Below are 26184 nucleotides of genomic sequence, written 5' to 3' on the forward strand. Positions count from 1 at the left end.
AGAGAGAGAGAGAGAGAGAGAGAGAGAGAGAGAGAGAGAGAGAGAGAGAGAGCACGGCGAAGCGCAGCGTATGACATGCTTCTGGCAAAACCATTTTCCACCGTCCGGCGCATTCAGCGCTCGTCTCTATTTTGCCCGACCCTTCTCGCTGTGCGCTGCCTTTGGCATCCCCTTTTTCCGAGACACTCGTGCAACGGAAAGGTGGTGGTACGTCGGGCCTTGCGTAACACGAGCGTTACAGCGGTGTCGTGAGACGGGTGGGATTTTATTCGGTAGGTAGGTAGGTAGGTAGCTAGGTAGGTAGATACGAGGGTAGGGATATATCCGCCGTAGGTGTGGGTTAAATTATTCGCGGTACGGCTAGTATATGCAAATCGGGTAGGAAGGGTGCCTCTGCCCGAGGTGCCGTCGTCGGATCGCAGGACGAGACGTAGAATATGCAAAATTTCTCTTATTAGAGTTGCCGTGTCTCCTGTCCCCCTTCCGGCCATCCTTCGGCCCCTTCCCGCCGCCCTCTGCGTGAAAGCCCTTTCTCGCTACGTGCGTGTCGTCATCGTCATCGTCATCGTTCCCTGCAACCGCGCCCCAGTGTCCACCGCGCATGAGACGCCCTCTCACGTTTGCAACCCCGTTTCCACCCTTCCCGTGCGCGTCGCGTTGTCGTCGCAGCCTCTCCCGCGACCTCGCCCGTCTCCCTTCGCGTGCGCTCCCATAACTAACGCGCCGATGAAATTCCTCGCAGGCAACGGCACAGGGGACGCTCACTTGCAGTGCTGCAGGGCCCGCGTGCAGTCGCTCGTCCATTGGATTTGAGTGGACGTAATGCCCGGCTGGCCCGGCCACTCTTTCACCCACCTGTCGCGTTTCGCCAGCGTTTTTCGTAGCTCCGTCCGACACTGCCTCAACACTTCGCGCAGGGTCACTCTCATCGCGGCCTCTGCAATTGCCAGCCGCGCGGCTTTATTCACGCTCGCAGCCTCCCCGCTGCGTTTCCTCTACTCTACCGCCCCTTCTCCACCCCCGTCCGCCGCCCCGACACCGCACCCCGTTCGCGCATTTTTATCTCTCGCAAACAGAAATCGAAGTTGCACACGCTGCTCGCGTCGGGTAATTTACGGCGGTAGCGAGGACCACACGTCGGGATCGAGCATAAATTATGGCCAATTTTCCGCGCCGCGCTTTTATTTACGCGGGAGCCGAACGAACGTAAGTACGTATACGTCGTTGTAAACGGCACTCTTTGCTGCCCGGCGCGCCGTGAGCACCCGCGGAATATTGTAAATATTTGATGAGCCCGTGTTCACACGTCGCTGATCTTTCTCCTGGTTTCCTCGGCGACGCGCACCCGCCAAGGAGGTTTGTCGACGGCACGGGCGCGACGCTTTCATATTTCAAATGGCGGAGGGGGCCAACGGCTTTTTCGATTTTACAAAGAGCAATTTACGATCTTATAAATTCTCGCCTACATATGCATGTCTCTCCCCAACGTGCGCTCGCCCGCACGCGTGTAGGTCCCGCGGATAACGGGAAATTGGATTTATTGCGCGGACATCTCTGAGCTCCCGGAATAAAATAACCAGCGGTACACGCTCCCGCGTGAGGGAGCAGAGTATTATTACATTTGAAAGTTATATCGGCCCGCGAATTATTCAGCCCGCTTACTCTTAACGCGTTGCGCTCTCATAGACGCATAATACTTGGACCGTGCGGTCCTTATGGTTCCCGTAGTTAAAATACATCAGGAACTAGAAAAAGAGAAAGCTGCTGTACGATCACCAACCTGTCTTTTCCTAACGACGCGCGGTGGGCTAAAAAGACTTTCGTTGACTAAGAAAACAGAACAGTAGAAGGGTGAAAAGGAATGAAGGGAAGTTGCAAGACGTAGAGAAAAATACGCATGTGATAAGTAGGGAAGATCGCAGTTAAATATTCTATATCTTAAAATTTCGAAGTTACAACTTGTTAAGCGACTAATTTTTCTGACTGGCTATGTAAACATGATAGAGATTCTTCTACGCATCAATGCCCGTTACGACCCTGTTAACTGTATTTTGTTTTGCAACAACCAAAATACGAACATGCAGCAACATAATCATCTTGCTCTGGTTCAGTTGCTCAGTTGTCGAATAGGATAGAAAAGCTACGTATAAAATATATGTTCTGACTAGTGATTGCAGAGTCTCCACGAGAAGTCTCCATAGCCTTCCTGTCGGCCCTTAATTATGGGTTAACTTTACCTCGTTTGTCTCTATGCTCTATTTAAATCGTTTTATGGATCGTTGGATAAAAATTGCACTTATAACAGGTAGAAACAATATATCATACAGTTGTAAGAAATTTCATTCTAGCTAATAACACATCGCTTAATTTTTGTAGTCACAATAGAGAATATTAATAGAAAATTTCAAGAGGTTCAAGAGCGAAAATTTATTTCGCTTATTACCGAAAATCAGTTTTTCCTATTTCTTAACTGTAATATATTACGATTTTAATGAAACTCAGGGAAAAATATTTATGTTCTAAAAGGACTATTTCGCGATTTCGTACTCATTATTCCTTCTCAAGATATACTAAATACTCTCAATAAATACTAAAAAAAGCACATAAGCGACATACCCCTGCGACCGTATAGCCCCGGTTTTCCCTATAAGGACGTTCCGTTTCGCGATAAACATAGTCGGTACAGGTGAGCTAAAATGCCCCACTGCACAATGTCGGACAAGAACAGAATGACAATACAAAGCATGCTGTGCCTGTTCAATTTTTGACGTTTTTTCAGTCCCAAATGCGCAGCTGGGTATTATACGTCTATGGTCACGCTTCGTTCGACAAGTCGAAATTCGTTTATTACACAGGTACGCATGATCTTGCGTTTTAGGAGACAAAAGTGATTTCTCACGTAATTTTGCTTGCAGGATCCGAATCTGACCGCAAAATTAAGTCTATTACATTAGATTTTCGAAATAAATAGGTTAAAATAGCCAAAAACAGCGATTTTAGCCATATTCATCTTATTGTTAGTAACAAAACAATATTTTTCTTAATACTAAAAATATTTATAATATTTATAATATTTATAATATTTATATATATTTTTCTTAATACTAAAAATATTTAAAAATATTGATGAGACATATTCATATATCACAAAAAGGATTACAGAAATTAAAAGCGTGGTCTATTAGTTTAAAAAATGCTAGACTATAATGTGCTATAAATACTCTATATTCGACGAATGTCGAATTTTACAAATATAGAGTAATTCTGTGATAGAATAATTCTGCGGCCAAATTCGTATTTTATTGTAAAATTACGTAAGAAACAACTTTTGTTTCCTAGAACGCAAAAGAAAGTTAAAATTTTGTAGGCCAATGTTATTCATCCCGCGGCGGCGGCCTGCTCGAAGGAGAAGCTAACTCACCAACGTCAAGCAGCCAATGCTCGACTTGACCCTCCAGTATAATCGACTCGATGAACTCGATGTACTCTCCCTCCTCGGAGTACATGCCGTCGGCGAAAGGTTTCCCAGTGATCGACTTAAGGGAGATAGAGAGAAAAATACGATATCATTAAGAGTCCCGGCAGGCGTACGCGAGGTGAGGCAAGCAAGCGGGCAAGCAGGTGGCCGAGGCGCCGGCGAAAAGAAGAAGGAGGAGAAGAAGAAGGACAAATACTTTGCTGAGCTTCAAGGACTTGATGTTGCCGAAGAGCTTTCTGATATGCGGCTGCATAAGATGCGGCCGCTTGGAATGCGCCAAGATCTCCAGCAGATCATCGTTCGAGACGAAATAGAACCTGGGAAATACACGTCTCTTCGTCTCGAGGTATTGCTCGAGCGCCCGCTGCAACGCCTCCAACTTGTCATTGAGTTTGTTCAGGACTTCCAGTAAACCGGCTAACGGAGGGGGTAGGGGGAAGCAGGCAGACAGGATGGCCGGAGGGGGAAGGGGCAGAGGGATCGTCGGGATGAGGGGCGGAGAAAAAATGCAAATGCTTTCAATGGAATAGATTTACATTATTTTACAGTACGCGTACGCGTCGGCTCGTCGCTCGATCCTTTATTTCTTTCATTTATTCCCTCTTCCTTTTTTTCTCCCTTTTTTAGCGCCGGGAACCGACAGGCGGTTTGTACGTATCCATTTACATTAATACTCGCCGGGAACCGACTCTAGCTTAAATAATTTCGATCCGGTTTTAATCCTAGTTTAACGCCCGGCGTGATCGCGCACTGCAAATGCGATGCACTTAATTTAAACAAACTCGTCTATTTGTGCGTGTTGGCTGAATATATATATATATATATATATATATATATATACATTTTTTTTGCAAATATATTTATCGCAGACACGTTTAATTCCAGGGACGTTGCGCAAGGTCGGGAAATCCGTTGGGGAAATGTTTAGATTGTCGCGAGAGATTTTCGCCCTCCTTTACGTTCACGGCGATTTTACTCATTTTCCAGATATTTTACCGTGCACGTGTGCCTCCTTTTGGTTAGAAGGGAGAGGGGATTACGGGCTTTAATCCTACTATACATAATCCGGTTGATTTAGGATCGGAGATACATGTAGGGCAGGGGGGTTTGGGATCAATTGTAGTAAGAGATCATTATAACCCTTGCGTTAATTCAAACTCTTGATTGCTCATGCACTTCGAGAAGAGAGTCAACTCGGTGTAACTGTATCCGTCCAAGCTGTCAGAATTTCGTTATATCTTTGTAGCGCGAGCAGAGTGAGAGAAAAAAATGCAAACGAGAGAAGTTTGCGATATAAATATACAAGAGATACAAATTTGTGTAATTAAATCAAACGAATATTCTTGTGTATATCTATACATATATAAATGTATATATAGATCTATATTTATATATAGATATATCTATAGATATATCTATATTCTATATATCTATAGATATATGTATATAGAATGTATATATCTATATATAGTATAGATCTATATTTACACACGCATATATATATATATATATATATAATGTGTGTGTGTGTATACATACATAAAATATTTATATATATGTAAAATAGAATGTCTGTCTGTATGTTCCCTATAAACAATAAAATCCTTTGACCGATCTAGACCAAATTTTGCATAGTTACTCTGTAGGTCCCTGCGGAAAATATAGGCTATCATGAAACCCGGATACTTGAGCCCCTCCCCCTGATTTCATCCCCTTGACACTTTGCGATAACCCGGGCAACGCCCGGTAGTTTCAGCTAGTCTAACATATATCTCGTTTTTAGAGAATCCGGCCGCGCTGCTCATTCGTGCCGTTGGATTTCCACTCGCCTGAGCACACAGAGGGGCACATCAGTGCGCCGCCGTGATTTTACGTTTAAATATCCCCTTTGTAATGGTCCTTTGATAACACATACGTGGCTCGTGAGTGGCCGGCAACGCCAAACCGTGGCTGGCCATCCTTGACGTGCGCTCGGTCCATTCGCTCGTCATCCTGTCAAAATCGTCCGTCTCCTTTGGGAGTTGTTTCCTGATGTCCTCGCTGGTGAATATATTGTGCAAGTACGCGTATTCCCTCTGTATGACCAGAACCATTTCCAGAACTTCGCCGACCGTCGACAACGTCCGTTCCCAGTAGTCGACTTCCTGGGCAAACGGATCTACAAACCTGACGAAAGCCGATGTAATCCACTTAATTTAGCGTCGTTAGGTCCGCGGGCACGCGAAGTATCCGGTTCAACTGGAGCGACGCGACGCACCTCGTCGACTTCATGGAAGAAAGCTGCACCTGGTTATCCTCCAGCGTTTGCATCAGGTCATCGATCGGCTTCAATCTGTATATTCCTTTGTCTTTGTACGGCACCATTGTGATCGGCATCGATTCCCAGATATCCTTGATATGTTGGAGACCCTGAGAATCATACAGCGTATCGAGACAGCGCGCGTCGAGAAATTCTCTTGATTATATCAATCGTCAACGACAACTCACAACTTCGATGGTGAGCTCCATTGTGGCCGCTCTTGAAATCTCGTCGATTTGCTCGACAAAATTCTGCAATTGCATCTCAGCAATCAGCTCCAGGGTGAATTCCTCCGACGTCTCGTCGAAATCGCGATCGACCGTGTCCTTGACTCGTCTCCAATGCCTCGGTCTCATCGCCGGATTCTTCAGATCCGTGATTAACGGCAGCGTACGTCGAAATTTATCGACTCTTGACCTGCGATGGACACTTACCGGTAGAGCCACGTGTGCGCAGAGCAATTATTACGTTCCCTATCGAGGTTTATTTGGAGAATTCTCGACAAAAACAAAGGAACACACGGACGAATTTTTCTTTCATTCTCTTTATATAATTGCGTAAAACAGGCTTAATTTGATAATGTGGATATTGGAAAAAATTTGCTGCCACATGTGCGTATATAACATTGATACTAATAATTGACGGGAATATCGAATAAAAATTACAAAGAGATAATCTTGTCTCGTGTGACCTGATCGCCAAATTGCAACTCCAAACGCTTCACCAAATTTAACTCCATTTTTGCAGCGTTCGAAATCTTAAATTATTTTTTATTAAATTGTACTCAAAAAAGTAAACTTACTCAAAAGTTACACTCCGATTTCTTTCTAATTTAGCACAAATGTAGAAGTATAAAAAATATTTAGGCCATATTTTCTCATTTTGACTCACTTTGAGTTTCACGGGCAGTTTATAGCTTTTTAATGTTCTCATTCCTGTCATCAACAAGTGCAACAAAAATACATAAGAAATAAAATTGAATACAAGATATAGGCGTTTTTGATTTGTTAATTATGAATATGAAGTCAAATGTGTAAAATTATTTGTATAAATAATAAAATGTTTAAACAAAATATGTAAAAAGTTGGAAAAAAATTATTTATACAAATAATTTCTCGGTATAGTCGAGATTCGAACCATTTCTTATTAATTTAGCACAGATTTGAAATATTTCGGTTGGAATCTCGGCAAAAGAAATTTAGAATGATTCGTGTCTCAACTATGATGATTTTATTAAAATTATTTAATTATATCTTGTATTCAATTTTGTTTCTTATGCATTTCTGTTATACTTGTTGATGATAGAAGTAAGAACATTAAAAAGCTATAAACTGCCCGTGAAACCCATTCGATTAAATTTAATCGGATATCCTGATTGGATATAAAAATTCACCGGTATTTTGATTGGAAATATCCGTTTGTTAATTTACCGGATAATTTCGGTCAGTGTAGCTATTCCTGATTAGATTAAAGATATATAAGTATCAAAGTGATGCGTCTTATCATTTCGAAGAAAATAGTCCACAAAGTTACATATTCTATCGAAATAAATGGTATCGTTAGGACATTTACAAAAAACGCGTATAGGAAATGTTGCAAAAAATGAAAGAGATGAAAGTCTTTATCAATAAAATATATAACACGGGTTATAAATGCTAATAATACTTATTAATTTAGGTAACTGATAGAATTGGTCAATAGATATTTGCTTGTCACAACGGAATTAATTGACGATTAAGTTAATTATTGTTCTGTAAAAATTATTCTTAGTGCGTCCGCAACCGACTTATTATCAACTTATCAATATTATGAATATCACTTATCAATATTATGAATATCAGCATTTGTTGCATAGGTAAGGGAAATTGCAGAAAACCAGTATTCTACTAATATTCTAACCAGTATTCTAACAAATACTTATGTAAATCATATGTTAGTTTTGAAGTTCTTTTTCTTCAAAATAATGACGTGCACTTTGATACTTGTATGCCTTTAATCTATCCATCTACAGCTACAATTTTATTAAAAAATAATTTAAGATTTCGAATGCTATACAATGTGGGGCTTTTTGAAAGCTTATGAAAGCTTCGCCACTCTTTTTAATTTTAATAAACTTGATATTTTAAAGTCTAATTAATTTTCCTGTCAAATCTTTGCGTAAGCAGTGCGAGCGTAAGTGACAAACAGTATTCTTGTAACAATTATGACACGAGTATAAAAATAACGTTGCAAATGGATAATCTAATCTCGTCTGACCGGTTGCAAAATTGCTATTTAAAACTTTTATAAATCCTATTTTTGTGAAATAATCGTGTTTGAGTGAGTGATAATGTTTAAATAAACTATCTAGTCCTGAATATTCTCGTTGTTTTGATATTTATATAAATACGAATATTTAAATCTTTAACATACATACAAAAATATATACCTATATTTAACAAATGATACTTTAGGATACTTATGATACTTTAGATGATATTTTAGCTTTAAATATTCACAGGATTTACAGGGACCAAAAAAAAAAAATAAGAATATCCAGGAACTTTTACCTTATTCTGACTCGAACACGTTTATTGTTTCATGAAACTAAATTTATAAGAGCTTGGAGTTGTAATTTTGCAACCAGGTCAGACGAGATAATATTATCAATTTGCAACAGTACTATTATATCCGTGTCAATTATTACAGGAATACCACTATAGTGACCACTTACGGTCGCTTAGGTTGCCCGAAGATTGAACAGGAAAATTAATTAGAGACTTGAAACATTGCGAGTCGAGATAAAATAAAATTATGGTTTCCGATATTGGAAATTTATACGGAAAGCTTGTTGGAACCTTTTTTTCCTCTCTTCTTTCTTTTATCGCAAACGATTAATTTTTCTTCTTTACACGCCTGGCAACGCTAGCTACAGCTAGCGTGCATGTTTCTTTTCCATTTTTCTTTGTTTACCGTAATGGGTTGACTCACAGCTGGTTACGCAGCCACTTACAAAATGTGTACTTTGTTAGCTTCAGAAAGTATCGCCGAAGGGACTGGCGCGAGCACGGCCGTGTAGTTTACGTAAGCTTCGCGCTTTAGCGGTACAGAGGTTAATAAGCGCGAGTGTGTAACATACGGGATTAACCGTATTCTGTCCTTTCTGCGTTATTTCTTGCAAAGCGCCGCTATGCTTGCTCTGAGTGCACGTCGTTTCATTCGAACGAAAAGGGTAGGAGATAGAAACACGTGGATTATATTTATCGTCATGTATCGCCCGTATCGATGAACCTTTTTCCTCTCCCCCTTTTTTTTAACTCTCCCCGTCATATGCCGCAAAAAGCTGGTAGCGAAAAGGTTAATTCACTCGCTGCAGGCTCCGATATTTGCTGCTGAAACGAACGTACGTTTCAATCATCAACAATTACTGTCGATTACGTTCCCGCGCTCGATCTCTCTCATCTTGCTGTCATTTTGAAAAATGGCCATCCATCGTGCCGACATGGTTTGCACTGGCTGGCTGACCTGTTTCTAGCCTTCGCGCAACGGCAAATTGGTATTCCGGCTAAAGGACGGCTCACAAAGGCAAACTACTTTGCGCCTCGCGAAAGCCGCACGGCGTATATTTAATGGTACGGGCGCGCCCGAAAATCGCATCACCGGGACGCACCTGGTGCTCTCGACGATCTCCCAATTCTTCTCCCTCAGCTCTCTGCAGAGTCGCGTGAGTTTCCGGAGCAGGAGATTAGCGGTCGTGTCCATCTCTTCCGTTTCTATCGTCCAGAAATTTCCGCTCCTGTAGCGCTCCCAGGCGTCATTCCATTCGTCCGTCAGTTGCCACACCATTTCCATCATCGTCATGTCCTTCGTGGGCGAGAGGAACGTCCGGGCGATTGAAAAGACACGCGCAACCTCACGCGCGAGGATGTAAGACACGGTGGAAGCGGGATCGAGCTTACTTTCTCAAGTTGCGCGAGCTCCCTCGAATCCGGTTGACTTATGCCGAAAAACGTCAGCTGCGCGTTCAGCAGGCTGCCCCGATGTCTCATCGAGTGAGTCTCCTTCCGGAAGTTCGTCAACCAAGTCAGGGCCTCTGAAATACACGTGATGCGCGACGTGACGATAAAGTGAGTGATCATTACACTCGGCTCGATGATCCGTTATTCCGCGATCAAGTCAACGCGTCGTTCATTTAACGTCTGTTTGGCGTTCACGCGGGTCCGCGGATATGCGAAGGGCTCGCGCGTTTATTTACACGTGCAAAATTCACATAGAAAAAACCGGCGCAATATCGACAAACGCGTTCAAAACATCTGGACGTGGAGCAAAAACGCGCTCTGAATAAATAACGCGCTTGTAATTTACAGTAGCGAAAGCCGGGGCTTGGATTTTTAGTCTCTAATCGGGGATTTCCACGAGGAAGAGTGCGGCCAAGATCAGCCCCATTTTGGCACTCGAGATCTTAAATTATTTCTTGATAAAATCAAAGTGATTTCACCACTTGGAAAAAATGGCGCAAATAGATATGTATTCTATCGAAACAAATAGTATCGTTAGGATCTTTAAGTATAAGTAACGTATAGGAAATGTTACAAGAAATGGAAGATATAAAAGTCTTTATCAATAAAATAATACAGGTTACAAATGTTAATAATATTTACTAATTTAGGTATGGGAAAAATTTGCAGAAAACTTAACTAATATTCTAATGAAATATTAACTAATATTTGCAGAAAACTTAACTAATATTCTAATAAAATACTTATATGACTTGCTAGAAACGTTATTTCTTGATTTAGAAATTCCTTTTGGGTCATTTTCTCCCAAATAGTGAGACGCATCACACTTTGATACTTATACTTATCATTACATTTTGATACTTGATATATCTTTAATCTTTTTATCTTATCTTTTATCTTTTTATCTTATATATTTTTGTTCATTAATCTTTAATTTATCCATTAAGAGGACGCTAGCGTCGATGACACGAAAAGCATAATGCAGAGACAATCGTCACTAATACAGTCACTCTATCTTTTTCGTATTCTTTGCACATACAGAACTTACGTGTATTGCTTTATTTTATATTCAGCGGAAAATCTAATCACGCATATGTAGAAATCTTTCTGCAAACTTTTCTTAAGCTTCCGAATTCAGATGCGAATGTACAGCAATGTTCTTCGAAATTTTTCTGAGCGAAGCAAAACTCGCGTTCAGTATATACAAGCTACAGATCTTTTCTTTCAGGAAAATATTGACACTAACTTACAGCGTCTGACAGGCTGATTTGCACTCGAAATGTCAATTCTGAAGTCTTTTATCGTTTTTGTCATACTACTGTGTCCAAAAAGTAAGACCAGTTTTCAATTTAAATCGTGCGGGTAAACCGCATCATAAATATTTTTTTTCTAAGTTGGCAGCATTGTGACAGACATCTGTGACAAATTTCATGTCAAAACATTTATTACTTTTTGTTTTACGCTTAGTTTTGTACAACGCTAAAAGTGCATTCGGCGATTTTTACAATGTCTAATTATATTGAGCAAAGAAGTTGCATTAAATTTTGTTTGCGGAATGAAATTTCGGGTGCAGAAACGTTCAGGATGTTGCAGAAAGCCTTCGGGGACCATGCTTTGTCGGAAAGGAATATTTACAAGTGGTATAAACAGTTCAAAGAAGGTCGTGAAAGTGTTGAAGACGAAGAGCGTTCCGGACGACCATCAACCTCTACCGATGAACAACACGTCAAGAAAATCAACCAAATCGGCCAAACCGTCAACAAAGATTATTATTTGAGTGTTATGCGTCGTTTGCGTGAAGCTACTCGCAAGAAGAGGCCAGAATTGTGGGCAGACAATTCTTGGTTTTTGCATCACGATAATGCACCTTTTCACACTGCACTCGTTCTTCGTGACTTTTTCGCCAAAAATTCGATCCATATCGTTCCACAACCACCGTATTCGCCTGATTTAGCACCGTGTGACTTCTGGCTATTCCCGAAACTCAAAAGACCACTGCGGGGAAATCGTTTTGAGACGATAGAAGAGATACAACGTGAATCGCTACGCGCTCTGAAAGCCATCCCGGAAGGCGACTTTAATTCTTGTTTCGAGGACTGGAAAATACGTTGGCATAAGTGTATTGTGTCGGGAGGGGATTACTTTGAAGGCGACGAAATAGATTTGGAAGAATAAATAAATATTTTTGGAAATAAATAAAAACTGGCCTTATTTTTTGGACACAGTAGTACATTCAACAATTTCAATTCATTCTCGCACGTATTTTTATCGTATAAGAGCATTTGTAATTCTGTGCTGCCAATATAACGTAACTTTGCAGAAAAAAATTCAATATTCTGTCAGTAAAGACTTCGCATCCCCTTAATAGCTACAATTTTATCAAAAAATATTTTAAGATTTTGAATAGTCCAAAATAGGGCTAAAAACTGACGAGAAATTAGTCGTTTTTTCGTATGTGGAAAATTTTACGCCGCGAGCGATCATCGCTATTGTTCATCAACATTTATCGCATCGTTGAGAGATTCGATTTATTTATCGAAAGAGTGCGAGCTCTTTCACACATTAAAAAATCCTTCCAACATTCTCTCCAATGTATGAAGCGTATCTTCCATATGTTTCAAAGCTTCCTTTTATTCCTAGTCGTTCCATTTATAAATTCGCGACCGAGTCTAGTGTTGAACGTATACAACGTGCGCGCCGATGTTATTTTATCCCGACCGTCGTTCGTGCCTGAATGGTTGCGCGAATCCACGAGAAACTGTAAAATACAAGTTGCTTTGAAATTATAAATAAAGATTCGGCTGGCTAATAGAACTCACGAAAACAAATCAGAAAAATTGATCAAGACCCTTCAGTTCGATCTCAAGAGCTCGATCAGCCTTGGAGTTGCCTCCGCCTGCAATTTCGAAACATCCAGTTGTTTTTATTACCCTGACGCGAGGCATACGTTACGAGAGGGAGTGGTCTCGGGGGGTAGCGCTCGAAAAGATATCGTAGTTGATTTACGCGAGAACTTGGCACTATCTCACAACGAGCGCGGATTTACACGTCGGGTGAGTACGCGTATAAACCAATTTACCCTTTGAATTCCACTCGGATGTGAAGGGCCCGGTATCGTTAAATTTGCGCGCCAACGAGGATGCATCTTCCTGGTACATTGTCGCGTCAGCCAGCAATATTTGCTTAAACTCTTCCTGCAATTACGTTGAGACAACATTGATAGTCGAAAATGTATCCCTCGAGTTGTCGCATGAATATTTATAACCGCGAGATCCACGATTTCTGACACTGGCCTCCTTTCTTCGCTGTATCGCGCGGAAAACTGATACATCCCCAATTATCCCGAGAGTCCTAGACATGCGGCAAAACATTGCACAAACATTGAAAAGTTCGACATGGTGTTTCTCTCTTCTGTCCGACGCTCAAGAGTCGCAATCGACGCGATTTTTTTTTTCTTTACCGCGAACTTTCCAACAGTTTCTCCCTTCATACCAGCGAAATATCGTACCTTCTTCTCGAGCAGAGTAACTTCGCACATGGCAAGCAAGTCTAAGTAAGCCGCCCAGGAACGCTCGATGTCTTTTAATCTTCTCCTGAACTCGGAAGTCAGCGGCGCCTCGTATCTCTCTGAAAATAATCGAGCATCCTTCCGAGATCTAATACGCGCGACCGTCCGTAGTTGCACGAGTAAGATGAAACGACCTCGCGATCGACTCGCTCTCGCGGGAGCGTCTGATCTCCGATTAAATTCCGCGCGATGCGTTTTCGAAGCGCGAAATCGGCGGTCATACTTCCGGCAAAACAGCTACATTCTCACGAACTTGTAGATCGTATCGCAGGCTCGCACGAACGATCGCGCTATACACCGGAGTGAACTCCGGCGATTTTATGGCGCATCGACCTCCTTATTTAGCGCGGAGAAACATTTAGGGGTTTACCCAAACTTTGGTACTGCTCCAGGATCTTGGGGAACTCTTCCTCCTCTTTCGGAATCTCGGCGGTGAGCCTCTCGAACAATTGCAGCGCGGATTGCATGCTGATGAGATCCGTCGGTTCCTTCGTTATTCTGCAAACGAATGAATTCACGTACGATTCAGCTCGAAATTCAAAAAGGCCTCCGCGACGGGATTTATGGGGAGTAACGCCTCGCGCGAGCAACGCCTCTCCAGTGTTCCACTCGGCTCGAGGAAATTTACATTAATAGTATATCGATCGAGAACTGAAAACGAATATAACTGAAAGATTCAATTACGCTATGGAGCGGAATAGGTGATCGCGAACTACCCGTGGCCCGTGGACAGATATTTTTAGCGCAGCAGCGAGCGTAATAGGAACCCCTGCGAGCTGCAGATGAGATTAATTTTTCTCGAATCGGAAGGCAGAGCAAGACATACAGGTTCTCTTTATTTCTCAATAATTTGTATCTCTTCACGTATCATTAATTTCTTTTGTCGAGCAGTACGTTGGTGTATTTCTTGGATATTTTTAATTATTTATGAGAGAGACCTTTTATAGAAAGAATTGTTTATAAGAATGACATGTGATTTAAAATAATTTTCCTTAATTTGTTTTTTATGTCACTTTATGATAAATGATTCATCAGATATGCGAAATAAAAACTCCGAGACTTAAAATATACAATTTTTCCTGCAACTTTTTTTATGATTCCAAAACAGTAACCATCTCTATAATGCTCCTTTTATGCTGAATCTATTTGTTCGAATTTTTATTCGGATTCTCTTTGGATTCGGTCTTTTTCTAGATTTGAATAATAATTATATGACGTCAACTAACTTTGTGGAATTGTCGGCGATGTAATGGTAAACGTGGTTGACCATCCCATCGGTGATGCGCAATAAAAGCGCAGTAAGCTTCTGTTGCCAGACCGAACAATGTTCGATGATGGTGGATTTCAGTCCATCGGAATTTATATCGAGGAAGTGTACTGTCGACATTGTTTCCTGCAGTTGGACGCTAGTTACCACGTCGAAATATCTGCTTATATCCGCGTCGAAAGACGCGGCTGTTGGTTTTAACTTTTCGTATCTGCAACACGTAGACTTGAACAATAAACTGTCATATTTCCACGAAGAATTTCCAAATTTAGGCGCATTAGGTGCTCATAAAATTGCACCATGATGCCATTTCTTTTCATCAATTTCTTAAAGACTCGTAAAAAATTAAATTACGATTAAATAAACTTATAATAATTTTACAAAATTGCGAAATGGATATTCTTCTCGTTTTGGTAGAATTTTGCTTGCATTACCTTTGAATAAATAAATCTTTGTTCACTTCCCATATTTCCTTAAAAGGTTCCCAGTTCTTGAGATAAGTTTGTACTTGGACAAAGCAGTAGTTCACTTCTGCAAATTCGCGAATTAATCTTTAATATGTCGTCCTTTCAATGCGGTATAAAACAGAAGGTACGAATTTAGTTTTGACAAGGTTAAAATTCCAAGTAGAAAACACGTATTAATAAATCACGGAGACATTCTTAATATAAACCTGATAAATATACTGTCGTAAATAATTTATCTGAAATATTTTAGAATGAGAACATTTCAGTAAATTCGGAGTTGATTTTCAATCTAGAACGGCTTAATCCCGCGTTTCACTAACTTAAAATCATGTTTACCGTTTTATTCGACATATATGCGCACCGTTCTCTTTGTAATTATTGAAATGAAATAAATAGCATCGATACGGCGACAAAACACCCGATATATCGACTGTGGCGCAGCAAGTAGCGAGAGTAAATGGAAACAAAACCGGAAAAGGCGTATAGAGGAAGCTTAATGATACGACCGTTATTGAGTTTCTGTTGGAGTTCGATCAACTCTCTGTCCTGCTCGTATAACTTCGACAAGGGCAAGCTTTTGTATCGAATTTTAAACTTCTTAGTTAGCCGCGAGACATCTTTCAAAGGTTCCAGTAAAATATTCGAGATATTTCCTATTACTGTAGCTACCTCCAAGAGGCTCGGCACGAAGTTTACCTGGATAAATCAGTAAAATGTTTAGAGTTTACGGTACTATGCTTTGCTTCCACGGTGAAACAAGGAAATCCAGCGATCAGATAAGATATCTCGGCGTCGCACTGTAGGATCAAGTAAAATTTCATGTTTCAACAAAAGCTAAAACTTCGACGCCTGAATTGATTTTGACCCGAGTCGAAATTTTGGACCTATGTTAAACTTTGAATTCTACAACGCAGTAAGAGCTAAGTTAGCAAAGTAGGATTAATTCTAATAATACAAATTACTCTTTGACTTGGATAATGTCCAAAATTTCTTTTCACTGTCCACTTTCTTTAGGATCAAAATGTTTTATTATAAGCTTTAGAATATCAAAAATCAATCAGGTGTTGAATGGAATAGTAAGCCTGAAAATAGAATCAAAATATCGATTCGAGTAGGTTAAATAGAATTAAAAGAGATTGATATAGAATATCAAAATAAGTATTAAATGGAATAGTAAGACTAAAAGTAAGATCAAAATTTCGACTTGTTTTCTTTTTAATGAGAATTAATGAAATTTAAGATAGTCAAGTTAGATTTTGTCTTCTGTTTCTCTTTTTCTAAATTAGATATAAGGAAGATAGATTTAGAAATGTTCTTCAATCAATCAAATAGATAACTCATTTCATATTTAATTTAATTTGACTACATAGATATTTAGGTATTAATTAAAGAAGATTTGTGCATTATCGCGCACAATCATGTAACCATTTTCTTTTATTAATAACTAAAAATCTACATAGTTATTTGCAAAATGATAAAGGATTTTGTTGTTCAATTTGATCTAATACAAGTACACATCGTCATTGCATCTCATCTACCATATCGCGCAATCATTCACCAATCTTCTTTAATTAATATCTCAGTTATTATCGCAAAACAGCAACAGATTTTTATATTCACCCCAATTCGTTCTACGTTCCCATAAAAATGGTGGAGGAGAGTCTGAGACACCCTATATATATCTGATCTAGAAGAAAGAAAGCGAAAGACTTAGCTCGACAAAGTCGATTCAAATTTTGTTAGCTTTCATTTAAAGAAGAGCATTGAAATCGGTTCACAGTTGGAGCCTGAAACATGAAATTTCATTTGAAACTCTATTGTGCGCGTCCTCTATTGTGCGATTAGGAAGCGTTAAATTTTCGTTATCAATGTACACGTGAGAACGTTACGGTTAAACAGTGTACTGAACATTGTTGCACGATATGTTCTACATGTTACGCAAAGTTATGGACACACTTTGTTGTCGATAATATCCGCTTGCACCAATAGAAGAGGCGACGGTCCTGTCGTGCCTGTGCCGTGAAGGGCTTCGTACATGATGGTCAAAGAACTCTCCAAACATAATTTGATGGCTCGTTCGACCACCGTATCGATCTTCATTATATAATCGTCCCATTCCGCGCGACTCTAAAGAAGAAAATGATTGCGGTACAAAAATTCGCGCACAAACTGGACTCTACTAAACAGATTATAAAAAACAAACACATTTCGAATAAACGCTTCCGCGTAGGACGCGAGACGGCAGTGTGAGCAAAGGTAGCAGTAAAGCAGGTAGCACGAAACTTACGACACTTATAATCGATAATTCGTAATCGACTCGATGAAGCAGACAGTAGGCGAAGCGCGGAGAATGCACTATTACGGAGATTGCACGACGAGGCACGATGAGACTTTTTGAATTAAACATGCAAACACGTGCCCACGGTGGTAGTCACGTTACGGAGAGATATATCGTATCACGAATCTGCCGTAAATGTGCTCCTTACTTCCCGACTACGACTTTAGTTACATGAGAATCGTCTCGTAGTGTAGCCCGCAGCTGCGCAACGTGCGTCGTGTTTTCTTCCCGCGCGAATATTCTTTCGCCGTGAGAAAGTTCGTCGGTCATTTTTGCGTTTTCGCGTGAGATTTTGTGGAAAGATTCTGGCGGGACTCGTCAAAAAATTCCGTAAGTCAGCGAGCTGCCCCGCGGCGCTTACGGAAGTTCGTAAAAAAAGAAAGAGAATCTAAAGGATTAAATAATTTACCGTAATTTTTTTAAAGTACAATTCAGTAAAAAGTTTTCCCCGAACATGTTCGTTACGTTATAAGGATGTCTTGTACACACAACATCATGGATAATTGGACATTGCCTAGATCGAGAGTTACAGGATTTTTAACTTTATGCGTGTACGAATAAGATTGAAATCGTTATAATTAACGCTATGATTTGTTGTAACCATATAATCAGAATTACTTATACGGTTTTCAATCTCACGTATTATATGCAAGGCTAAAAATTGGGTAACTTATGATTCATTAAATGTTCGGACATCTATGATGCCGTGTGTACGTGCAAATATGTAAAACAAATAAAAAAGCATTAAATAATATAAGATAAAAGTACTAATGTCCGAACACGTACCTAATGCTGGATGTTTTTATTGTTTTGGTTTTTAAATGTGAATATTTTAAATTTTCAACGTAAAATATACATACACATAGAGAATACATACGTATATTCTGTGTGAAAGCTTAAATATTTACATTTGAAAATCAAACTATTAGTAGTTTTATTTTATTCTCGGCGATATTTATTACAGAACCCTTTCTGATATACGTAAAAATTAGGTAAAATTTGAGAAGTTGTAAAAAGTTGCAAATTAATGGGAGTCTACATTTTTTATATAAGTCTATTAACAATAATTTGGTATATAAAAAAGACCATGCTTTAACGGTATATCAGTTATCTTAACCTCAACAGAAGTGATATAAAATCAGTATCAATACAGTTTTTTATTCATAAGGGTTTATAGTTATCGATTCGCGGAGCGGATTAAAAAAAAAACAATATTTCGCCAAACAGAAATCATTTTTAATCTTCTCACTGAAAAATCCGAGCTTGTAAAATAAATAAATAAATAAAGGTTCAAGAATTTGCGGAAAGCCTCTATGAACCGATAACTATAACTTTAAGGAATGTAAAAAATGTATTGACACTGATTTTAAGTCACTCTAATTAATACCAGAATGGCTACCGCTGAAGCAAAATTCTTTTGCAAAACAGAATTGAAATAAACACAGAATGATGTTATATAATATCCATCATAAAATAAAAATTTTTATACTAAAATACTGTTAACATAACAAACATAAAAATTCATACTTCTATCAATTCACAATTTTTTACAACTACTTAAATTTTACCTGACTTTTACTCTTGTTAGAATCCCGTGAATCCCTTGAAGTAATAAGAATTGCGTTCGACACGACAAGCCTGAGGTATACAGCTATTTTGATCGTAATGAGAAGACGGTAAATTCTACAGCCGATTAAGTTTCACGTTTGCGCGGGGTTGAGGGCAATACCTCTTCCATCACGTCCTCGAAGCCTCGGTAGATCTCCATAACGTGTCGAAATATCACATCGAGTCTCTGAGTCATGATCTGAAACGCTTCGTCTCTGGAAAGCAAGGAAGTTCGGCTGATGCGCGCACACTCACAGCATACACACACGCACACACACACACACACACACACACACACACACACATCGCGTTAAGTTTCAGTCACGCGTCTGAATTCGCCCTAGAGATGCAATGGGTATCCCTACCTCACGTGCAGGAGCTCCCACTCCAGCGCGGGCAATGTGTACGTGTAATTAACCCTTATCCTGATCATAGGAGTGTCGCAGATGCTCTCGCTGATTCTTACGATCTCGGAGTTGGAGTTCTTGTAAGTGTCGATAAACTCCTGAAACTGTGAGGAAGAGGAATAATTTAACGACTCTGTTCGCGCCGGTTGACTGTTCCGCGCGAAATCACGCCGATGAACGGAGAAATCCGCAGCCAGACCGATCCCGCCGATCGATCTCTCATCGTGTGCGTGTCATATTTTGCACGGCGCAACGCTCGTATTTCAATCGGGATACGCTTCCCCGACATGTCGCCCGGGCCAGGCAGAAGTGTGACGAATTGTTCCGAAAGAAACGGAAACGGCCCGACAAATATTCGACTCTCAAATGTTAATGAACTCTCTTCTCTGTGCATTCCTGTTTGCGCGTGTGCGCGTATATATCCGCATCATAATTATTCCGTTTCTGCATTATACGGGGTTCATAATTAATTGTCCAAACGCAGGTAGACAGCGAGCGGACTGCTCACGGACAGTCCAAAATTAAATTTTACCGCGAGGCGCCGTACATATTGCATGAATTTATACGAACTCGGCGCGCGTGGACGAGGTAAGAGAGTCTGGGCGTACATTGGCCGTTTCGTTGAAACAATCCTCGATGTACGAGTCCACGTAATCCGTGTTCCACGTCAGCTTGGTTAAGCCGGGATTGATCTTCCGGTCGAGCTGCCGAATTAATTCGCGAAACAGCGCACGTTCCGTCAGCGACAATGCTGAAAAATACAAGTTTTGCTACGCTGTAAGAATATTTCGCGTGCGTACGCCCACGCGCAAATGAAAATATGCTGAAATACGAAGAATGTCGCTTTCACTGCATACGCATTACGAGCGTGTGCGTGCCGTTTGAATCGCGTCATCAGAATATTTGCATGATATAAGCGCTTGTATTTCAACCAAAATACTTTTTTAACATCGAGAGAAGGACGTTTAATTTATACGCGTGTGTATTTACGCGCGCGTGTGTTTTCGCGGATGTTTAATAAATTATGAAATGCAATGTCGCAAGAATGCAATTCACAATTCGGGAGAGATGAAAAGGGGTAGTAAAATCGTGTCCGACGAATCTCGACTCGATGTCTCTTACATAAAATTCCTAATTATACGATATATAGGGAGGAGATCAGAGCTATATGGTCCCAGGGATATGTTGCTCTTCTTTAATATTTATCTCGAAAGGAATGGTTGGTACAAAATCGCGAATGGTCGTTTTGGAAATATTTTTCCCTGAATTTCATTAAAATCAGAATAATATTATAGTTAAGAAATAGAAAAAACTGATTTGACAATAGCAAATTAAATTCTTGCGCTTCTCGAAATTTTCTATTAATATTCTTCATCATGACTAGATAAAAATGTTACTAGCTAGAATGAAATTTTTTACTAGTGTATGATATACTGTTTTTAATAATAAATAAAATTTTCATTCATAAAATGATTGAAATTTAGTATATCGGCGGAGGAGGTAAAGTTGGCCCTAAATTGTGGAGATCTTTCGCGGAGATTCTAGAGCTATTAATCAGGATACTAATCAGGATACGTGGCCTTTTTACCCTGCGCTATTAAGCAACTAAAGCCGGTATTAGGACAAGACGGTATTGTGATTATTACAAAATACACGGTCAACAAGGATGTGGCCGGTTTTAATACATAGAAGAAAGTTACTTCTAAACATATTTATACAGTCAGTCACACCAATTAGTTGTCTGAGAAGTCATGATTTCGGAATTCTAAAATATAGGACATCTAGTTCCAGTCTCCTTTACTTCCATTAAACACTCCTTGACAAAAAGATATACAAAAATACAAAAATAATCGAGACATGCTATCTTGTTATTTCTTGGTGTCTTCAAGACTCGATTCGCTAAAGTATTCGGTCGCGCTTAAAGGGACTGGAGGATCAGATTGCCTGAAAATTGTGCTTGTTTTTTCACTAAAATACATTTTATAATAGAAATTGAGTGAAAGTTAACAAAATTGCAAATATCTTAATGGAATATTATTAAATTTTCAGTTCTTTTATAGTAAAAAAATTAATATTTCAAAATTAAATATTTTCACGAGTTTGTCAGTGGTTCACACGATAACGAAAAGCTTACGGAAATTTTCTACCTAAAATTCAGCTTAATTGAACCACCGAGAGATATTACTGCAAAATGACGACCTTGAAAAAAAAAAAACGAAATATATTTTAACTGTATGTACCATATATATATATACTTATATTGAATATTTTATCATCAAAATTATATTTTTCTTCTCATTATATGTTTTATATATACACGTACATTTTTTATGACAAACTAAATGAATATGCAAAAGTGTTATTTTAACGTGTATTTATACAATATACAAAGAGAAAAAAAATATAATTTTGAAGGTCAAATACTCAAATACTAGATTTCGATATAAGAGTATAGTATATGCAGTTAAAATATATTTCGTTTTTCTTTTCGAGATCGTTATTTTGCAGTAATATCTTGATTCTCGATGGTTTAATTAAGCTGAATTTTAGGTAGAAAATTTCCGTAAGCTTGTCGTTATCGTATGAACCACTATAATAGAAATTGAGTGAAAGTTAACAAAATTGCAAATATCTTAATGGAATATTATTAAATTTTCAGTTCTTTTATAGTAAAAAAATTAATATTTCAAAATTAAATATTTTCACGAGTTTGTCAGTGGTTCACACGATAACGAAAAGCTTACGGAAATTTTCTACCTAAAATTCAACTTAATTGAACCACCGAGAGTCAAAATATTACTACAAAATGACGACTTTGAAAAAAAAACGAAATATATTTTAACTGTATATATCATATATATACACTTATATTGAATATTTTATCATCAAAATTATATTTTTTTCTCATTATATGTTTTATATATACACGTCAAAATAATATTTTTGCATATTCGTTCAATTTGTCATAAAAGATTGTGAAAAAATAAACACGATTTTCAGACAATTTGACTCTCCAGTCCCTTTAAAGCAATTGAAATTTCGTTAATAAATCGCCGGGATTTCGACACTGGCCATCGGTACTCTCGTTGATGCCATCTTTATGATATACTCTGGTGCAACCGTTGCAACATGCAGTGGTCAAGGACACAGTCTTACCTTCGACAATCTTATTGTAAGCCAGCGTGACGGCGTGGACGCTCTCTTGTATGAAATGTAACGTCTCTTGCTTATCATGTATGATTTTCACGTGCACGGGTATAGTGAATCTCAGGCTGATCCAATAGGAGGACTCGCGGCAGAGAGTCAGAATATTAGGGTCGATATTGCACTCCAGCAGGCCAGATCTGTTATCGCTCCGTCGCATCAGGAAGCGATCGAGTCGCGAGCGCGGATTGTCGCCGACGTCGTCTAGCCATTGCATGTACAGATTCTTCACCGCATCGTCGATGGATCTGATCACGATATCCTGCTGATGATAAATCTCCACGCTCATGCCACAGTACGGCATCCACTCGGCTTCCTCAAGCATCTGCCGCGTCGACAGTAAGCGGTCACCTTTCAGACGAAGATTCAACGCCCTGCCGGCGAAGTACGGCGTGATCACAGAATACTCTTCTTTTTCGTACAGCACCTCCTGCTTCGTCCGTTGGATATCGTCGGCGAACATCTGCCACACCTGAGCAAGAGCATCGACAAAGTTGTCGCGTTCGAGTGTTACCTTTCGTTTCGATGACTCGAGATGATTCGTTCGCGAACTTCACTAGAATATGATCGCGCGAGTCGCGCTGGAGATGAAGCTGCGAGATACGTGCTCGGGTATTTTTGCGCGTGAGATTTGAAATCTCTTTCCCTTTATATGTGTACTCAAGAAAAGAAACTCTACTTGCAAAACGTTGCTTTTCTGCAATGCAATCCTATATTCTAAGTGAAAGTCAAAAGAGTATTTCTCTTCTAGTGAAGTGAATCATTAATTGGATACCCAATAGATATTATTCTGATCTTTCTCCACCCTTTCGAGTCAAGAGTTGCTTTTCTGCAATGCAATCCTATATTCTAAGTGAAAGTCAAAAGAGTATTTCTCTTCTAGTGAAGTGAACCATTAATTGGATACCCAATAGATATTATTCTGATCTTTCTCCACCCTTTCGAGTCAAGAGGAATGTGTCTACTTGAAGCGGAATGTTCTCTTACTGCAAGAGATTTATATTAAGAACTCGCACTATGGACAAAAGAGGAAGTTGCTCAAACTTTGAGCATATCGTGTTTAGAATACTTTTCTTTTATGTTTCAAAAGAATCCTCCTGAAGCCACATATATAAGAGTAAAATCCTCCAGGATTCAGAGGATTCTGCTAAGAATGAGATTATATTTTGTTAGATGTGGATTTTTCGTTTATCCCCGTTCTAAAAAGATCACTTATGTTTTCCAAAGGTGGACGAAAAGAAAAAAATTACGACGCGTTGCGTTCACGCTACACTGAGAAAACAAAAGCAATTGAATCGACAAAATCGGCGATCATTCGAGTTCAAAGAAATATTGTATCTATTGAACAAATTACGCGTTGGTGCAGCAACAAGTCGCGTTGATATAGTTATTGACTAAATCGCGATCAGTTGACAACACGTCACTATATAGTTCGTAGCTATAAATATACTCGTTTCTATAACTATATAGTTCGTTAAATCGACCAAACGTTTGCTCGAACGAATTTTGCTCGTTCAAGCAGAGTTTCATTGACTCAACCACTTTTTTTTCTCAGCGCACGAATTATCGATTCTCCCTCACGCTTGTGTTTTTGCTCTCGAACAGGGACTTCAAGTTCTCGCGGTTCAAATAATTGTAGAAACTCCGCAGATCCTCGATCCCTTCCTGCACATTGTTAACGTCACTAAAGACGGTGGCTATCAGGTTTTCGATCATTATCTCCAAATCCCTAATTTCGGCGTGAAACACGAGCATATCATCCTGCCATGTAGAATCGTGAATGGCGAAGATCTTGTGCGAGTTCGTCTCGATTTTGTGCAAAGCCTCGTAGAAGAGTCTCTCGATCTTTTGACACACCCTCTCGCACTCCTCGCCGTTTGTGCCGCTGAACTTGGGACTTGATATTTCAGCGGTCTCGTCCAATCTATGTCGAGAAGTTTGCGCGTCACCGAGTGCGCGCGCGTCGTACGTGTATATACAATGACTTACAAATACTACTACGCAAATTAATAGTTAAGTCGCGTGATTAGTTCTCGGCCCGTTCTTGGCGTCGCGTTTTTAACGAGTTTGTAACGAGTTTCTCTTTCGGAAGTAACTTGCGGAAAAAATAGGACGTCTCGCGCATTTATCGTCGCTTGTACGCTGTGCATTACTTGGACCTTGCAAAATCAATCATCGCTTGACAAATCCCGATCATATCCTGACACCTGCCGATGAAAACGTCGACGTAGCGAAATATGTTCTCCGCGTCTAAGTCCCAAGGGTGCAGTGTGAGATTGATGTGGGCGTTCGCGATCTGAAAATTACCGAACGGAATAATATTGTAAAGAGTTTACTCCATTAAACATAAGCGTGAATGTACCGCAAACTGTTCGAAGGATGAAAGTTAAAGTCGATGTTAACGTCATATTAACGTCGAAGCGAGCGGCATGTCACAAGAAGTGTTTGAGAACAATGTTTAGGAACGAATAGAGGAACTCGTATCGATCTTACAAAAGCGGAATATATCCCAGGAGGCATCTTACTATTATTTCGGAGATTGAAGCCTGCTTTGTACACAGGACTACCCCGAAGATAGTTTTATCGAGGTGATACGTCGTAACGCAAGAATGCGAAGACTCGAGGATATGCGTTAGCGACCCGTAAAACTGTGTAACACGATTGCGCGGATTTCCGGCACAAAAGTCCAAGAAGTCGTGTCACCTATCCCCTTCGGGCACATGGCGTGCTCACCCTTGGCGCAACTCGGGAACAAGTAGTAGGGAGAACCGACGCGTCACACCGTTTCCCAATTCCCACCTCTATTCTAGCTTATCTGCCCACGGGAAAAGCCGTGAAAGTCGGTGTTATATTGCGACCTCCACTAAAGTGAAAGCCCGTTTTCACCTTGCCATTTTGTTCCGTTAAAAAGCGCCCGCTGAGTCGAATTGCTATTCTATCTTTAACGCCCACGTTCGCGTCCACGTTCACGTCTACATCAACGCAAACCTTAACGGCTATGTCCGCCTCAACGTAAACCATAACGTCCACGTTTACGCCTACGTCAGCTAATCGTGTCAGCCTGTGAATACGTAAAGAAAGAATAAAAATAAACAACGATATTTTTCTGCAGAGATTCGCATCTTGAAAGAGAACTTCACGAAGGCGTGAAATTTTGGAATAGGTATAATAATTAGACAAAAGAAAGTCAGAAGAAGAAGTGTAAAATTATGTACAAAATAATGAACATTGGAAACGATTGTTCGACTCTGGGGTTGTACGAAACATTGTCGCGGGAAAGACAGTCGCGCACTTCCACTGGTTGTGCTCGTGAATTTTGGGTTATTATCCCTAATCGTAATTACCGCTGAAAACTGAGATCACTTTGTAACTTCCGCATTAACGGAGAAATTCATCCTCGCGTTGTCCAACAAGGACTCTAAGTAGCTAAAGTAGCTGTGCACACATAATTTAATGGGAGTTTAACTCACCGGTTGGAAGCCAAATTTACAGACAGCATAAAGTACCACGTTTTATACAGTGTTCTTGTATGCGAGCCACCAACTGGCTT

General features: G+C 39.8%; 1 protein-coding gene across 1 annotated transcript in view; it reads right to left on the reverse strand.

The window, feature by feature from the left end:
• Positions 1–26184, reverse strand: part of LOC116850019 (dynein heavy chain 2, axonemal-like) — a 71502-nt gene that overhangs the window by 39962 nt on the left and 5356 nt on the right. Inside the window, 21 exon segments of the mRNA XM_032827781.1 lie at positions 766–937; positions 3422–3536; positions 3675–3895; positions 5394–5644; positions 5736–5887; positions 5966–6194; positions 9427–9620; positions 9716–9849; positions 12855–12969; positions 13284–13402; positions 13714–13841; positions 14570–14821; positions 15045–15141; positions 15581–15773; positions 17034–17204; positions 19145–19238; positions 19389–19534; positions 20039–20181; positions 22587–23106; positions 24216–24558; positions 24794–24930. Coding sequence (XP_032683672.1) covers positions 766–937; positions 3422–3536; positions 3675–3895; positions 5394–5644; positions 5736–5887; positions 5966–6194; positions 9427–9620; positions 9716–9849; positions 12855–12969; positions 13284–13402; positions 13714–13841; positions 14570–14821; positions 15045–15141; positions 15581–15773; positions 17034–17204; positions 19145–19238; positions 19389–19534; positions 20039–20181; positions 22587–23106; positions 24216–24558; positions 24794–24930 — 3926 coding nt within the window.

The sequence above is a fragment of the Odontomachus brunneus genome, unplaced genomic scaffold (assembly GCF_010583005.1).
Source record: "Odontomachus brunneus isolate Ranch 3 - 2012 unplaced genomic scaffold, Obru_v1 Obru_scaffold_131, whole genome shotgun sequence".
Classification (NCBI taxonomy): domain Eukaryota; kingdom Metazoa; phylum Arthropoda; class Insecta; order Hymenoptera; family Formicidae; genus Odontomachus; species Odontomachus brunneus.